Here is an 18,174-nt window from a genome sequence, read left to right on the forward strand (position 1 = left end):
ATAAATCACAAGTACACATAATATTTTACACATTTTACATAGATAACGTAATAAATTTTTTTGGAGTAAAAAAGTAATGCATTACAATTACTCATTATTCAGTAACAATAGTAATTCATTACCATTGCAAATTACTTTTTTTTTTAAGGAATTCATTACAATTACTCATTACTTTTAAAAAGTAATGTATTACTTTAACAATTACTTTTTGCAGTTTGAAAAATTTGATGAAGACACAATTTTAAATATCTGTTGTATGGGCCCAAAAGGTCCAGAAAAAACGTGTTAGAATGAAAAAGGCAGCTGGTGATATATTTTACCAACGCATTTGTTACATATTCACATCAGTAAATAAAATAAAACAAATAAATACAAAAAGTATGTCTTTAATTGCCTCTTACTTGGCGTTGTGACTTACAAATTAAATTTAGAAAACCTTAGAGTGTGGACACTCTCATAAAATTTTTTTGTCGGATTACGAGGGGTTTAAAAGGACGAGCTCTATCGGTTACCTGTTATAGATTTGAGTGAACCAGAAAAATGGCTAAAGTTTGTTTGACCACAAATTTTAAATATTCTGTTTACTCAATTATTGGTTAAGATATTTTATTTCTGTAAAGCACAATGGATTTTTTAATACAATTTCTACTAATGTACCTTTTTGAAAATTTAAAATTGATCCATAAATAGCGAAAACCGGATAATCTCATACTCATCACAATTTTAACGCGTGGTAGTTTTTTTTTGACAACAAAATTTAAAAAAGGGAAAAGCAGTCTGGGTAGGGTTTTTTAATGCTCATTTCAACGGTGTGAAGTTTATTACAATCGGACGTATACTTTTGGCAAAAACTTGGGCAGAAGTTTATATATATTTCCCTATGCTGGAATATGCTTTAGCTCACCCTTAAAATGATGAATAGCTTATATATACACGTAACCCAAATATTAGCTATGCGCACACAAATTTTTGTAGTAATTATGATAAAAATCGAGGCGGACTCACAAACCACAAATATAGAAGTATGTTATGTTGTAAAGTGTAAATATGAGTTACTACGAAAAAAAGAGTTGAGTTAATTGTTGGTGGAGATGATTAGATAAATTTTGGTTAGCAGGATATTCTTAACTAAATGAGGCAATTTATTTTATTGATTAAATCAAGAACGGCTCACTCCATTTTTTCTAAAGTTTGAGAATAAAGTAGATTCTGTTATTTAAAAAAAAATGTTGATATCGTCATAAACTTTTGTAATGCAAAAATTCACTTAAAACTTATACGTAGCACCTTTTTTACATTTACTTTATCAATGCATACATATCTTTATTTTAACTTATAGCGGTTCCTATATTTTTTATGTGGTGAAAAAACCAGCGAACTTTATTTTACATACAGTTTAATAAAATGTTTAAAATAGACTGTGAACAGAACTAGAACAGAACACTAAATAAAACGGTTTATAAACATTAAACAATTAATAATATATAATTTAAATATTCTTGGGGGAAAAACTGAAAAAACATTGTGGTGATCGAATTTAAATCAAAATTTTCGCGCTGAAATTAATTAACAGCAGTGTGAAATCACATCTGAATAATTTGAATTTGAGAAAGAAAAAAAAAAGAATATAAATCATAAATCGTTAAACATAGGCAACCAGGTGCACGGTAACGATTGCTAGATAGTTGGACAATTAGTAGCGCTAGGGATTTTAATTAGAGGGTTGGTGGTTAGACAGACGGCGGCATGGCGGAGCGTCAGTCTGAATGTGTTTTTGTGAATGTAAACACGTGGTAAGAGATAGTTTAAATTAGTTGGTTTGATAGTTAATAAAAGGGACGAAGCCTCTGTTTAACGACAATCAATCGTAACTTCTATGACGACAGTTTTCCCCAAATCGCGCGGCTAATTCTTGCGGCCTTTTAATCGGAAAAAAAAGTGCGGACTTTCGTCCAACGCGGAACACGTGCTGTAAATGTGTTTTATTGTTTGTAAATTCACCAATTAAGTTAGTTTTTCTTAATCGCCAGCTAGTGCTAACACAATTTAACAATCAGGATTATTTAAATAAACCACTTGCTAGAAGATTTCATGAAATTCACTTGGTCAAGAAAACACCTTTGTTGTTACATTGTAACACTTCTTAATTCTTCACACAAGATTGCTAATAGTGTATTTACAGCAGTTAAATTAACAAAATTCATACTGCGAACTGGCGGGGGGTTAAAATAATTTCTTCCCTTAGGCGGTTATCATCGTTATTATCATCGTTATCATGATCACATCACTGAGGTATGTCCTTGCAACTTGCAACGGTAAAGATTGATTACTTCATCGAGGCATGTCCTCACAACGTTAAAGATTGACTACATCATCGAGGCTTATCCTCGCAACGCTAAAGATTGATTACTTCATCGAGGCATGTCCTCACAACGCTACAGATTGATTACTTCATCGAGGCATGTCCTCGCAACGCTAGAGATTGATAACATCAACGAGGCTTATTCCTCGCAAGGCTAAAAAATATACACCATCGAGGTATTCCCTCGCAACGATAAAAAAAATTACATCACCGAGACGCTTTTTCCTCGCAACGATGATTGGATATTTTTGTGTTTGTTTATTATGTGTTTTGTTGGGGTAACCAGTTCGCGGTATTCTAAACTCTCAAAGTAATTTGCTTTCTTTAAGTGACCAATCATTTAGATCATGATATTGTGACGGGCTTGGGAGATTTTCAAAATTAACTTTTGTTAATTTAGGATATATTCTTGTCGTGGACCTTGTGCCCGACATATAGTGAAAATATTATTTATTTGTTCGTAGGCTGGTTCGTGATGATGGTAACACATTCTAGTGACTGGACAAAGGGACTACTTCAAGTATATGCATTTTGCTTAAATGAATAATTATATTTAATTTAGAAATGAGTATGTACAAAAGAGATTTAGTCATATGAGAATAATTTGGAATAACAAGAAATTGTAGTGTAGTTTAATATGCAAATATAATTATCAGAAAATGAACTTCAGTATTAAAACATTTTTAAATAAATTCAAGAAAACTTTATAACTTTGAAAGCATAATAAAACAAATATTTAAAAAAAATCTAAAACAAAAATATAACAAAACTTAAAATTGGTACCATAACTCAAAATTTGGTAACAACTCAAACATTTGTAACAACTCAAAAATTTAGTAAGGAACATTATAGTAGTTGCGTGGTCAGCGTTCATCAAACAATATAACTGTTTAACTAATAATTTCAATGCAAATTAATCTTTAAAAATAGATCTAATTCTCAAAACGTTATCCAATCGAGAATACAAAGGGCGATTTATCATCAAAATTAAATTGAACTTTAAAAATATTAATAAAAACAAAACTTTGAACTTTTTATGAAATCGTGCACATTTTTGGAGATTTTAACACTTACCCCTTTGTGTCACAACACAAACACACACTAAACAGGCAACTGGCTAGAGGACTCTAATCGTTTTTGGATCTTTCGAACTTTTATAAGTAAAGACCCCTCCAAAGGAGTTGTTTTCGCAAAATTGTTTACTAGTTACCAGTTTATTTGGGGAGTCGTAAAAGTATTTGTGTTTCCACCAAATTAGGCTTAATTAACTGTAATATGAAGATTTTTAGTGGCAAAATGTGCTTTTTGTTAAAATTAACAAATTTAAACCATGAAATTATAAAACTGGACAAAGACATCGTGTCCAGCCAAACGGCGCCAATATTTAACTGTGAAATTATAAACCTTGATTAGAATGGTGTGAAATCATAAAATCCAAGTTTCACAAGGACAACCTTGATTTTTACGACAATGACGATTGTTCTGATTCATACCAACATCTCCAAAAATAAGTAAATTTATCGCCCGTTACAATATAGTTATCTCACAATTTTAACTTCAGTAATTTTCTTTGTTGTATAATTTTAATTGAACGTAAATTTCATGCAGTTTTAATCTCACATAATATTTTTATTTGCACAAGTATATTTCACACCAGATCTTTTATTTTATAAATCTTTACTAGTTTTGTTTTGTAAATATTTTGTTGATGAATGTTTCTATCATATAAATTATTTGATGTCCAATTTTAATCTCACATAAGATTTATTTGTTGTTTAAAATTTCACAAGATCGTATGGGGAATTTAAATGATGTTTATTGCCCTTTGAAACTTTGACACTTGTTCAGTTGTTATTAATATCAGAGTTGTAAGAGATTGAACATTTAAAATGGAATTAAGGTTAAATAACACCGAAACATGTAGCAGAGGCGGTCGGCGCGGCTCCTAGCGGGGGCTAGCGGGATTTATCGCGCCATCTGTACAAGGGTTGCAGGCTTTGAATAGATTCAGTGGGAACGGTCTGGACGATGAGGTGTTGTCAGCTTGATTTCACCTCTAGCTTTCGCCCGAAACGGCCTGGTTAGGACGGCATGGAAATGTGCGGTGCGGTAGGCTTGCCGATAGATAGAATCACCGTCGCGGGGGAGACCAGCCCGAACCGGGAGCCCCAAACACCACTTATGCTAAAACGCCCCAGGGGTACTTTTGTTGTGCTCTTGTTAACTGCAGTTACTTTAATTCAGATTTTGCTTTGTTTTTATTAAATTTGTAATATTCAAATATTTGCTTTGCTTCCAAACAGATGTATAGGATTTTGTGTTTGTTCGTTTTTCGTATGTGTATGTCTGTCAATTCGCGAGTGTCTTTTCTTTCATATTTTTAAGGTGTTTCATTTGAAATGTAATACGTCCGTGGATATACGATAGGTGGTTTTGGGGAGTGAATGCGAGATGGCAAGTCCGTGTCGCCTTCACTTGCAGCTTCTTTCCTCCTGAGAGGGGTGCCATTTTAGCCCCTCCAAAAAAATGTTGTCTATTATTTCTTGCGCTCTCGAATCACACGCAGTGTATGCTCACTTGTATGAAAAACTGTCTTCCCGCCATGTTTAAAAAAAAAACCACAACGTAGGTTCCCATTTTGTTAGACGATCACAGCCAAGGCCAAATTTTGAATTTTTCGCGGGCCTTTCAAATTCAAGGCGGGAACTTTGGGTTATCACAACATCTTTTTTTCCTGCACAAAAATCGAAAGGAAAAAATTGTCTGAACATACGCATAGGCACATAAGGAAAAGAGTGCATAAAAAATAAAATAAAATACTTAACAAAATATGCAATAAAAAGATGTCAATTTTTTTTTATAAAACAAAAATAAGACAAAATTCCCGATCAAAATAGTCTTCATAAAAGATTTTTAAAAAACCCAATTTAAAATAATGCAAAATTCTAACCTTTAGGCTTCTTCTTCTGCTACAATTTAGCGAATCCCCTCTTCTTCATTTACGAACCCACTGCAACAAAAAACAAACATGAAATTTTTGTGTATACAAAGAAAAATACCATGGAAGTTAACATTAACTTTATACATACTAATTTTTTAATAACGGTGCAATTCAACATTACACAGGTTTAACAGGATATAAAAAATACTAATCAGAAAAAGTTTTGGAATCACAATATAAATAAATTATGTGCAAAATTTTACACTTACATCACGCGATTCTTAGTGAAGATGAACAGAAAAAAATCTACATAACAGACTCAAAATACACTGAAAAAAAAGAGATTCGGAGATAGACGGAAACGGAAATTGGAAATTTTCACTCCATACACTAGAAAATGTCGAGAAAACAAGAAATGAAAGTTTAATTAAAAATAATCCTGCTATACTACGTTTGGAAATTAAAAACATTCTATACTTAATTTAACCGGAACTTCAATAAACATTTTCCAATTAACTCAAACATTGAAGACCACTGTTTTAAATTAAAATGATTGTCTGAAATATTTTCCTGATTTACTGAACTTCTTTTAATTGTAATTAAGTATGTCCAAAATACAACAAATTTTCAAAACAATTCTGAAATTTAAGAAAACAATAACGATAATTGCAATAATGCGGAAAACGTAAATAAAAATAAATGATGTAAAAATCAAAATTGGATTTAATTTTTAAATACTTAATTAATATTGATAAGAACCTATTAGATATTCCAAATTATATCAGCCGAAAGGCTAGTTTTAAAGAATAAATATCTGACTAGATATTAACGTTTGAGTTCTTGTTGCAACATAAAATTTATTGGGTCATAATCATTATTCAATTTGTACAACACAACAATTTAAAATAAAAGAACTGAATAAATGGACATTGAATAATAGGCCGATACATAAAGCCCAATTGTAACACTTACCCTTTAAATCCGGTTTTCCTTTCTTTCCGCGCCGATCCTTGCAGACTCCTTTCTCATGGGCACATCACAACACTCACCTTTCACTTTAAACCCGAAACCAATTATTTTTAACAAAAATAAACCAGTTAAAAAAACTAATTTACTCAACAAAGTCAAAACCGACTGCTACTGAACTCCTTTGATGCGTAACACGAAAAATGAACAAAAAATTCTCCCCGACACCTTATCAGACATTTTTTGCGAAGTTTTTTTTTTTATCGATGTATCGCATAGTTAATGAATCTTAATTAAAATACTGCGACATTATTCATTAACAGAACATTATTTTTGCGTTGTGTGGATGAATAAGAAATTACGAATTGCACATACAATTTGCCAAAAACAAAATATTTTATTTTTCGACAGTTAATGACACAACACAGAATTCAAATTTTGTCACCATTTCTGCCAAAATACTCATGTAAAATAGATTCATACGGGGTGTTCCAACCTTAGATCATATAATAAATAGATACCAATACTCAAACTGAAAGCTGTGACTAGACATGAAGCTAACTGTTGTCGTTTTCTACGTCAAGAGGAGTAGTATAATGCTATCCTTGTGTGATCACCACATCTTCATCTTTGTTATATGCATTTCATCTGTATATGTCTATTTCACTTCCATCCTTGTACCGCACCAGCGCAACAAATCGCTTTTGACAGATGTTTCTTCTAACCTCTCTTTCGAGTTGAACAATTTTAGAATTTAGAACAAAGATCCTATTTTAAGTGATGTAATCATAAAGGATCACAATTGCTGCCCAATAATTTACTATTCCTTTCATTATCTACTGTGAATTATTTATAAAATCAAGCTGTCAACATCTTTCGTACGAAGTTAGTTCAGACATACTTCCTAAAATTTAGGCGCGCAAAATTCAAATAGTGATCAGGCAAGGATAGCTTCATTGTAATCCCTCCATGCACGAGAGAGATGTGTGACAGGAGGATGTCGTCACAGGCTCTGCTAGGGAAAGAACACGGCATGGTGGTATCTATTTATTATATGATCTAAGGTTCCAACGGTCAAAGGGCGGAAAATTAAACATTCGCTGTAGAGTGTAGAAAAAATTCTTCAACGCAATCTAATAGAGCTATAATTTAAAACTACATATTTTCAAACATATAGAATGTCAACAAAGCTGTATGTTTACTTTCGGAGCGCAAGTTAGCAAAGTATTGTAATAAAATTTCATTTGCCTATTTTCATGTTTTATCGAGGTTTTATAATCGCAACAACCAGAATAGAAAAAAAATGGTCGAAGTTTATTTAGGCAGAACTTACCTCGCCCCTGAAACCATCCTGTCTCTTTGAAAAATTATGAAATTTGATGCTGCGATTTTTGTTTTGTGATAACCTGTACAAACTAAAAACACATGGCGTAAATAACATCCCCCGCAATCCCTACGCCTACGCAGGGTACCGTGGTCCGCACAATGCGATCAATAGAAAATATATTTAAACCAGATAACCAACGAAAAAATGAACTCGTAGTAACTACATGGTTAACTTCGTGTATTTATATTTATACTTCGAAAGAAAATCAAAAGTGGACGTTGAAGGTACATTGCATTTTCAAAGTTATTAATATTATTATATACAATACATCCATACATATAAATACTTACATATTCAACAACATCCTCACATTGTTTTTGTTTCTTCTTTTACCACTAACCTCTAAGTACTAACATAAAACCGATTTCATTAATTTGTCTTTAGGTACTTTACACTTAACTTTTGGGATGCCCTCGTAAAACGCCAGTTCCGTATAGGGATTTTTCTGTTTGCAATTTCAGTCACTAAAAAAACTTCACCAAATTTTAAATTCATAACCTAATTTTTGCGACCGTTCTACAAAAGTTATCGAAAGTATGAAATATAAAAGTAAAACTTGAAAATGTGGTCGGTAATTATTGCCTTGAAGACTACATTGTCATACACGTTATTCGCCAGCTGTAAAGTCGGCCAGTTCATAGTAACAACTTTACAAACATTACTTACCAATGTCTTCAACATTCTCGGCAAACTCTTCACAGTGTTGACTGTAATAATAGAAGATTTTACCATATTTTTACGCGATGTGACAACTAATATAAATAATCTACTCACTAGTCTAATATACGCCTGTGAATGGACAGCTGCTGGAATTTGTTCAACTGGCCACTTCATAGTACAACTTCTTCGAACAAGTTGGACATCTCTTTCATCTGTATATGAAACTGGGATCAGTGGAATAGCTGCAATTTTTAATAAGGTCAAGAATATCATCATCTTTGTGAAACAAGTTATCATCATGTTTGGTGATGGAGTATGGTTTATTGTCATCTATGTACCAAAGTCAGGAATATTATTTGGTGTTTCCATCTTGGACTATATAAAAAATCTTTGCATTCAAAGTATTTATGACGTGCTAGCCAATTTGAAATATTTATATTTCTCAATCTCAGAATGTATATATGATTGTTACAGTTTTTTAACTGACGTTCCTTTAGAATCTTTTATAGGTATCATCATTACATTTTGTTTCTTGTATATTTTTCTACAGTTCTATACCGTGTTGTATAGTTATACCAGAAACAAAATGACCTCATTTTTATATGCATTTAGAATAAAATATCGGCAAGTTAAGACTAGTGTGAACAGATTTTGGTCACGAAGCCTTCAGAGAGAGGCCCCCAGAAGAATAGTGGAACCTGAACCAAGTACAAAAGCAGATGACAATGTAAACTGCATTGTTTGCCAAGATCATGCAAAATGTATCCTAGTGCTACCATGCAGACATCTTTGCCTGTGTATGGACTGTACTCCAAGACTGATGCGTTACAGTGGCCACTGCCCCATTTGTAGAAAACGGATTAAATCTACTATTAAAGTTTATACATGATCAGTTTTAAACTGGTTTCTTACAATAGCTTTGTTTTTGGGATTGTATTTACGTTGTTAATTTGAGAATAAAGTATTTTTCTACATGAAACTTTATTTCAAATAAGAAAAAAGAATAAATAAATATTTTATAAACATGTAAAACGAAGTTATGTGTGTTTTATCTACTCCCAACTTTTTCCTTTTGTAAAAATAATGTTAGTGTGTCCCTGGTAATCTCAGTAACATAATTTTTGCCAATGACGTTCTTTAAAGCTTTAAAACATCCATCCAAATTCCATGCAGGTTTGAATTTTTTATCTTCACTCTATAATTGTAAGTATTAAAATTAATTTTGCAACATATATAAAAATTACTTTAATTAGTCCTAAATGTACCAAAATAGTGTTGTTAACCATTGAAGAATTGCTAGATCCTTCAGACCATGTGAAAAGTTCTTTAAATAATTTTTCTGAACAATCTAGTGCCATTTCTGAAATATTTTCCTTTGAGCTTGCAACAAGAGACGCTACTTTCATTAAAATTGGGACATATGTATTCACATCCATACTTTGTCCTTTCTATAACAAAAGTACACATATACATAGAACAAATATTATATATAATTAACAAATTTATTATTTACCTTAGCTTCTCTTAATATTAACTCACTTCTTGCATCACCAAGGGCTAAAAAGTTGTCAGCAGTTGGCAAATTTAAGAAATCTTCTGGTGTTTTTGTTTCAATGTTTTCTTCCTCCATATCACTCTCAGAGTGGCAGGTACCATCACTACTCTCATCTTCACTATCTTCTGATTCATCTTCACTTAGACTACTGAGAGCATTTAATTTTCCTAAAAATACACAAACTTAGTAATTATTATAAAATAAACTGTAATATTTAAACCAATTTCTCTAATTTCGTGATCAATCTGTAATCTTCCTTCTTCTCCAAATTGATTTCCATTTATATTCAAAACCTTCAGTTTGCTTTTATTTGATACAGCTTTAATCAAATGTATTGCTCCTCTTAGTCTTATTTCATTATGACCAAGATTCAATTCCTCTAACTTTTCATGACCATTTTTCAAACCATCTGCCAACAAGATAGCCCCACTCGTTTTTAATAAACAATCACCGAAGTTAATTTCCTTCAAGTTTTGTAAATGTGGTAACGATTTGGCGATAGCTGCAGCGCCTATTTCACCAACAGTATTATCATTCAAATTAAGTATCTGTAAATTTTTGTTATTGCTAAAGGCATCTGACAATGCAGCCATTCCTGGGTGGTAAATGCCATTTTGTGGCATGGCAATTTCTTCAAGTGTACCAATCATCTAAAAGAAGCAATGAAGATGAATTGGATAATGGTTACTGAGGGAGTAATACATACTTTGAAAACCTCTGCAAGTGCTTTAGCACCATCATTTTCAAGCCGATTTCTACCTGCTATAAATACTTTCAATGCTAGAGGTTTTCCATCTTTTTTGCTAGATTCGTAACAATCTGTGAGAGCAGAAGCTAACAACTTTCCACCTGTAATTCCTAGTCCATTATTGTTTAAACGAAGTTCCTCAAGAGCATAACATGAAGAACTTCTAAGTAAAGCAGCAAGGCCTTCTACTCCAATCGGACCGAACGCATTGTCACTCATGTCTAGTTCGGTTAAGCGTGCACCTGCTGAAACTAATCCACTTCCAAGAAATTCCTAGAACAATTACTTCCAAATAAAAATCACTTCTTGTAAAATTTTACTACAACTTATATTAGTTAAATTTACCAATGATTTGGGTATTTCTGTTTTCATTCTTCCAGTGAACATATCCTTCCATAGTGCTCTTTTAAACTCAGGATGTTTTTCCAAGGCTTTCGCTATACCTTTGGAAGCTTCCACTCCCAAAGTATTGCCTTCAAGATTTAGAAACTGGAGATTAGGACATTTGTTAATTTCGTCAATAATGCTTTTAGCTGAAATATTTAAAACGTTACTAACATTTGTATCAGTGAATTCGGCTAACCTCACCATCGTCGACAGAATCAAGTTTTAAGGATTGACCAGCAAAAGTAACACCAGTGGGGCTCACGCGGGTCACTTCCAAGGCGTTGGTTATTTCGTCGACGGTGGAATTCGTCATTTTCTCGCACTTTGTTGCGTTAACGCAGTATTCTTTTACAAAATATTATACAAACATAACCCAAACCATGCGTTAAGGGCGGTTAATTTTTTATAACCTTACCGGAAAAGAAGCATATGAAAATTTTCAAATGTAGCCTTTATGTACAGTTCCAATAAGGATGTAAAGAGAAACGACAGCAGATCAGTCAACAATCTAACAAAAGTAAAAGTTCCTAAAAAGCAAACCCAAGTTAAGTTACGAGGGAGGTCCAAAGGTTCTGCTGCTGTGAGCTGTATTGCTGTATGCTTTATCTGCGTACTCGATATGCATAGATTTGTTTTGACAGTGTCAAAAAGATTGTACTTTTTAACCGCACACATAAATTATCTAAAATATCTTATCAGCACTTTATATTTGGATCCTCGATTGAAAAAACTGAATCTTCACACTGTGATAACCAAAACATACCGTCAAAATGAGGCATGTGAAAAAATATAAAATCAACGAAAAGTCAAGCTATGACCTTGAGATGCTATCAAAATGGAACCCTAAGTGGAAAAGTGACCTTAAATCATATTACAAAATTTGAAGGGCACATCATTTATTTCTTCGTCCTGGGTAGGAAAATGCTGTGAAATAAAATAAGTCTGAAGAAACTATTCACCCAGTCGCAAAAACCTCCCCAGCTTTTAAAATCACATGTTACAAATCGATACAAATATTTGAATAACAAATTTACAAACATTAAAAAAACAATCTTAATTAAAGTAACTGTACAGCAGACAAAGCTGAGTTAAAACAAATTACTAACCATTGCTACAATACACGACGTGCGACTAACACTCGCGTTACTGTGGCTGTACTCTTATCATTGCAAAAGAGACAGCCAACTAGGCGGTCTGATTCACGGGGTGGTGTTCTGAATTTGAAATTTAAATTTCGCGCTGGGAGAAATATAATAACGCCGCGAAACCGCACTGTAGCAGGTAGATTTTTCGGGAGGAGACTCACTTCCTGTGATTACTTCTTGTGTAGCAATGCCAGTGTAAATGTGAGTTAAAATTGGTACGTCTGATTTAGTTTGTAATTTTATAAAAGAGCCAGTTGTTTAAATACAAACGAGTCACATTCGACGCCATGCTCTCCCTTCAACAAACTCAATTAATTATTAATGACTTTCTGATCCGAAATGTGTGAAACTTTGACAAATTCGCCAATACATTTTGAGAGAAAGGGCCATCAGTTAACTTAAAATCACCATGGACTAAAAATGGTTTTATATGTGTTCTGTATTAATATGCTATTTTCTCATATCGGTAATACTCTCTCACAGCTTGAATTTGAACATGTATTCTCGAATTTTTATTTTGATTTTGAGCTCATTTAATATATGCCTTATTATGTTTATTGCATATGTGCTTTTTTATGTTTTTATGTTGTTGAGTCAACACATAATTCAACCTCTTGTAAATTATTTGTTGTTTAAAATTGTTGACAAAGTGTGACATAATTTAATTTTGCTTGTTCTTCTTTCTTGTCATTATAATACTCATAAATTCAAAATATTTTAACTCTAATTATTACCGAACAAAACGCAAGACATCGCGTGGAAATGAATAGTGCAGAATCCAAACATAAAAAGTTTCACAGTATCTCGGATTTTAAAATCGTTAATAAACTGATCTTACGCTAATTGCAATCGTTGAGAAGAACAGCGGTGTCGAATGCGATTTATTTTTGTTTAAGTAATTGCTCTTTGGTAAAATTATATAGTAAATTTAACCTGCTCTCTTTTAGCAGGTGGTTACTTCACTACCAAAACAATAAGTGAGTCTTGAGTCAAGTGCGCTCTCCAATTTTCTACCTGCTACGTCTACATTCCTAATCCATAAACTGTCAACCTATATGTTAGTAGGTGCGAATTCTCTAAACACACTAAAACATGGGTGACTAGAATGATTTTTGTTTTTCCAAATACGGTTTCAGCGGTAATTTTTCTTCGGCGCGAAATTTAATTTTCTCATTTTTCAATTCCATTGTAGTAAAATAAATGGATAAAATAAGTAATGCTAAACTGACTAGTTGATTAACAACAAGATTAAACGAAAAAGCCGGCAAATTGATCCAGTAGATAATAAACTTTTTACTTCCCGAACGTAAACGAAGGAAGTATTGTAATCGAGTCCGTCGGCTGACTCTCTAGTTTTACGTTTTCTCTCTTTCATGACCACTCCACTACAAAGAAATAGGTGTCCCGTTTCCGTGTGTCTGTCTGCCGTCCCGGATTTTGTGTAAAATAACATAGTCCTACACATGTAGTTTATGACTCCGTGTTGACTTTTTACCCGAAACGTTCAGTGTATATGCATTGTTTCAAAATATGGCTAAGAATATTTGACTGCGCACCATAGACATATATCTCTATCAGTGGTTCATTAAATCCCGACATCAATCATATTATGATTGTGTCGGGACGATAGTAGGTACCATAAGGTACCATAAGGTACCAAATTTATGTTGGCGTTGTAGTTATTTGACATTTTATGTGACAGTTAGTTGACCGTAAATGTCATAATGATTAACGGAAACAATTAATGAGGCGTTGGTGTTGTCAACATGTTTTATTAACACATGATATTTTTACTTCCTGAGCGTAAGCAAATAAGAGGATGATGAAATAGGTCTCCCTTTTCCGTCTGTCTGTCTGTCGCCACGGATTTTTATTCCATAGATAATCTCCGAAAGTACTGGGCCGATTTTTGTCAAATTTTGTATTTATATTAGGAATTTCATGTAGATGGTAAAACACTAACCAAAATTTGTCTAATCATCCCCACCAATAATGTGATGACGTCACTTCAAAATTGCACATATTAAAATATAAATAAAGATAAACACATGTAGTTTATGACTCCGTGATGAGTTTTTACCGGAAACGTCCAGATTTTTGAAAAACAATTAAAATTATAAAACAACATTTTGCAATTTAATTTTGAATCTGCAAAACCGAATATTTCGAAATTTTGCAGATGTTTTAAACTTATGGTAATCATGACACATTTTTAATTAAAGGATATTTACTTATCCCCTTCAAAAAATTGATGACGACAGCTCAAAATTTTGGTGAGTAACTCCCAAGCTAAAATGTGCAAAATATGATCAGTTTATACATGTAAATTATCATATTTCACATTAATTTACGGCTTACAAATAATAATATTAACTACAGTTTGTTCATTCACTCTTTCAAAAAATTGGTCTTATAAATTTTTAACCAACTCTGCTAAATGATAAATTACGAACACTTTCTGCTTACCGATGAGTTATTTTATCTATTATTTCAGAAATAATTTACCTAAATTGCTTAAAATATAACCACAAACAAGACCTTTTCATTACGAAACCAACTTTGACAGTCAATCTTTTTATAATTTTTTTTTTTGTTGTTTCATGTCGTTTTTGTTATCTTTGTATTTTAACTTCCAGTTACTGATACTTCCACCCATATTTACTATAAATCAAAATCATGATGACTTGACATTATGTATTTATACTTACTTTCCTATATAATTACTTATAGTGGATTTGTATATCGCATATCAAATCCTGAACAGTACCGTGTGTAGTTGGCCACATCAGTTGGTGCATAGGTTCCTGCGCGGTTTAATAAACACGTGCTACCGTGTGTCAGTCAGACTCTGTCCCGTTCCAAACTATAATACGTTATCGTAGGCAGCAGAACCAATGATCGCATCAACAAGTTAAACGATAACACGTTAAATTTCAAGGCTAGTGAACAAATTATATTTTTTGTGCAGTTATTTCACCTTTAGAAAAATATGGGAGTCGTTGTAAAATTATCTTTGGTGGTTGGTACAATTTTAATTGCTTATACCATCAGCAAACTATGCCAAACACCCCCCGTTCCAAAATTAGAAGCTACTTGGTGGGGCCCTCGTGATGCATCAAAAGAAGATACATCAATTAAGCCATTTAAAATTCAAGTGTCGGATGCGGTGAGTTTGCATACGCTATTTTTCAAAATGGTTATTATGTATTATGCAGTCATAACTAATAAGTGTGCAATTTACTTTAGCATTTAAGAAAAATATAATTACCTCGTTAGAACGATGTTATTAAAATTCAATGTCATTGCTACTAAAAAACAAAACGAATAATAAAGTAAAATTCCACGTTTAGGTATTCATGTATCTTCCGAAACAGAGATTATTTAAAAGATAATACAGCGAACGCCAAGAACATTTTAAAAACATAATAACATCGTCTTTCGAAAATAAAAGGAATTAGAGTTGGCTGTAAGATCAGTTGTATGGGTTGTACTACCGCTCAACTTACACATTACATCATTCTGTCAAAATTTGATTGAATAAATCCCGCTTGAAATTGTAGTGTGGCATATTCGTTTATTTGTGGGTTATATTAACATGTTATAGAAAATTCAAGTTTGTAATTTAAAAATATTATAATTTATCTAACAAGCTGACCTTGTACGTTTGTACTTCAGGCCTCAAGGCGGTTCCGTCTAAATATATAACTTTAGCCCAATTTTTGTCTTAAAAAACTGGTTCAGAGTCCCATTGTGGATGTAGACAATTTCTATTTAGTTTTGTTGTAAAAGCATACTGTATTACATAACAGACATTTTTATTAAGTAATATGGAAAGATAATATGTAGATACGTATTTTGTTATTGTGTTTGTTGATCTCCAAATATGTCCACGTTTGTTATCTTACTTAGATAAGCGCTGCATAACATACTAATATCAAGACTTTTTCAACAATATTTTTAGAAATATCTGTAATGTTTAAAAACACGTCTTCTCGCGCTACATTTTCTTCTGCCTTGTTTTAGTTTGAAAGCGACTTTTTTTTACTAAAAAAATACTCTAAAATTATTTAAATAAAACTTCTCATGCACCCTGAAAGCAGAATCAAAGAAATAGCAATTTGACAATTATATATTATATAATAATAATAACTCATAAATTTTTTGAAATATTTTGTATAAGTAACTGTAAAAAATGGGAATGCGTTTGATAATAATTCACAAATATGGACATGTAATAACGGGTGGGCAACATAATCCGTGATCATGATCACAAAAGGTTCTCCAAACAAAATTTTGGATCTATACTTGATTGATTCGGTTGTCACTGACTTGTCAAATTCTTGACATTTGAATTCAAATATCTGAAAACCAGAGAGATATAGGTTAAGAGTTTAAAAAGTTCCTAGATATGTTTTTTGAAATACAGACAACTGCGATCACGAATTATGTTGCTCATCTGTTACATTCTAAATTTTAGACACGATTTATCTTGATTAATTTTAATATTTTCTATACAACGTCTTTGGTATTGTCTACTTCAACTCAGGAATGAAACTTACAACAATAATTAATTTCTGGCTTATAGGTTTTACAAGATCTTCAACACCGCCTCTCAAACGCAAGAACATTAACACCACCTCTAGAAGGTGTCCAGCATCAGTATGGTATCAATACTAAACTGCTTAAAAATATACTCGACTATTGGCGAACTAAGTACAACTGGAGGGAACGTGAAAAGTTCCTCAATCAGTTCCCACAATACACTGTGAGCGTACAAGGATTACGACTTCATTATATCCATGTTAAACCCACGAATCCAGGAAAGGCGAAAGTCCTTCCTCTTCTGTTATTACATGGTTGGCCAGGATCGGTCCGTGAATTTTATGACCTAATTCCACTATTGACCAAACCAGCGTCAGGTCGAGATTTCGTTTTCGAAGTAATAGTACCATCGCTACCTGGATATGGATTTTCTGAAGCTGCCGCACGACCTGGATTAGGAGCAGTAGAAATGTCGGTGGTTTTCAAGAATCTGATGAATCGTTTGGGTTTTGAAAAATATTACATTCAAGGGGGTGACTGGGGTGGAATTATTGTACAGCATATGGCTACTTTATTCCCAGAGCAAATTTTGGGTGTCCATGCTAATATGTGCTTCGTCAATTCTGTTCTTTCTACTGCTAAATTAATTTTGGGTAGTGTTTATCCTCCCTTGATAGTCGACAACAAAGAACAAGAAAGTAAACTATATCCGCTATCTACTATGTTCTCCAATTTGCTGCTAGAAATGGGATACATGCATTTACAGGCGACTAAACCTGACACTGTTGGAGTCGGGTTGAACGACTCTCCGTCAGGTCTAGCAGCCTATATTTTGGAAAAATTTATAACTTGGACTAATGAAGAATGGAAAAATTTAGAAGATGGTGGACTCACAAAGAAATTTAGCTACGCGGATCTTTTGGATAATGTCATGATTTATTGGGTTACGGGATCAATCACAACTTCTGCGAGGTTATATTCAGAAAGTTTCAATATAGCTCAGTTGTCATTGGGTGTTGAAGGGTAAGTTTGCTCTTAAGAAGTCGACCTTTTAAACAAGTTGTTACTAAAAGTTATTAAAATTCATATTTGTTTTCAGAATACCTATCACGGTACCTAGCGCATGTGCAAGATTTCCAAATGAATTGGCTCAACAACCAATGGCCATCCTGAAGGAAAAATACCACAACCTTGTCCATGTTTCTGATTTTAAAGACGGAGGACACTTCGCTGCCTTTGAATTGCCTAAAGCCTTAGCTGATGACATTTTCATTGCTGTTGAAAAAATGCGTTCATCTAATTCAACACAAAAATAGTTTTGTATTTTTTAAATAAATGTTACTAAAACGGTATAGGTAATTTAAATTATTGTAACCCCTACATTGAATTATATTTTTGTGGTCGCATAAATTTTTTCTTCACATTTACTTTTAAAGTACTTCAAAGTACCACTAGCTACCTCATCTACAGCCTATGCTTCT

The 18,174-nt window shown here is 32.8% G+C and overlaps 2 protein-coding genes across 2 annotated transcripts; one reads left to right on the forward strand and one right to left on the reverse strand.

The window, feature by feature from the left end:
- Nucleotides 1-9,278: 9,278 nt before the first annotated feature.
- On the reverse strand, nucleotides 9,279-12,074 carry LOC135135672 (ran GTPase-activating protein 1). Its single transcript, XM_064064806.1, has 7 exons — nucleotides 11,208-12,074; nucleotides 10,965-11,152; nucleotides 10,578-10,892; nucleotides 10,092-10,521; nucleotides 9,830-10,038; nucleotides 9,561-9,764; nucleotides 9,279-9,511 (listed from the first exon to the last, which is right to left on the reverse strand). Exons 1-7 carry the CDS (start codon nucleotides 11,317-11,319, stop codon nucleotides 9,365-9,367), a joined length of 1,605 nt encoding a protein of 534 aa, XP_063920876.1. The 5' UTR covers nucleotides 11,320-12,074; the 3' UTR covers nucleotides 9,279-9,364.
- Nucleotides 12,075-14,918: 2,844 nt separating this feature from the next.
- Nucleotides 14,919-18,045, forward strand: LOC135135673 (juvenile hormone epoxide hydrolase 1-like). Its single transcript, XM_064064807.1, has 3 exons — nucleotides 14,919-15,317; nucleotides 16,737-17,716; nucleotides 17,793-18,045. The coding sequence occupies exons 1-3, from the start codon at nucleotides 15,141-15,143 to the stop codon at nucleotides 18,007-18,009; spliced, it is 1,374 nt and encodes a 457-aa protein (XP_063920877.1). The 5' UTR covers nucleotides 14,919-15,140; the 3' UTR covers nucleotides 18,010-18,045.
- The last annotated feature ends 129 nt before the right edge of the window (nucleotides 18,046-18,174 follow it).

Source organism: Zophobas morio, unplaced genomic scaffold, assembly GCF_036711695.1.
Source record: "Zophobas morio isolate AGI-343-1 ecotype UQ-CSIRO unplaced genomic scaffold, CSIRO_AGI_Zmor_V1 ptg000024l, whole genome shotgun sequence".
Lineage (NCBI taxonomy): Eukaryota > Metazoa > Arthropoda > Insecta > Coleoptera > Tenebrionidae > Zophobas > Zophobas morio.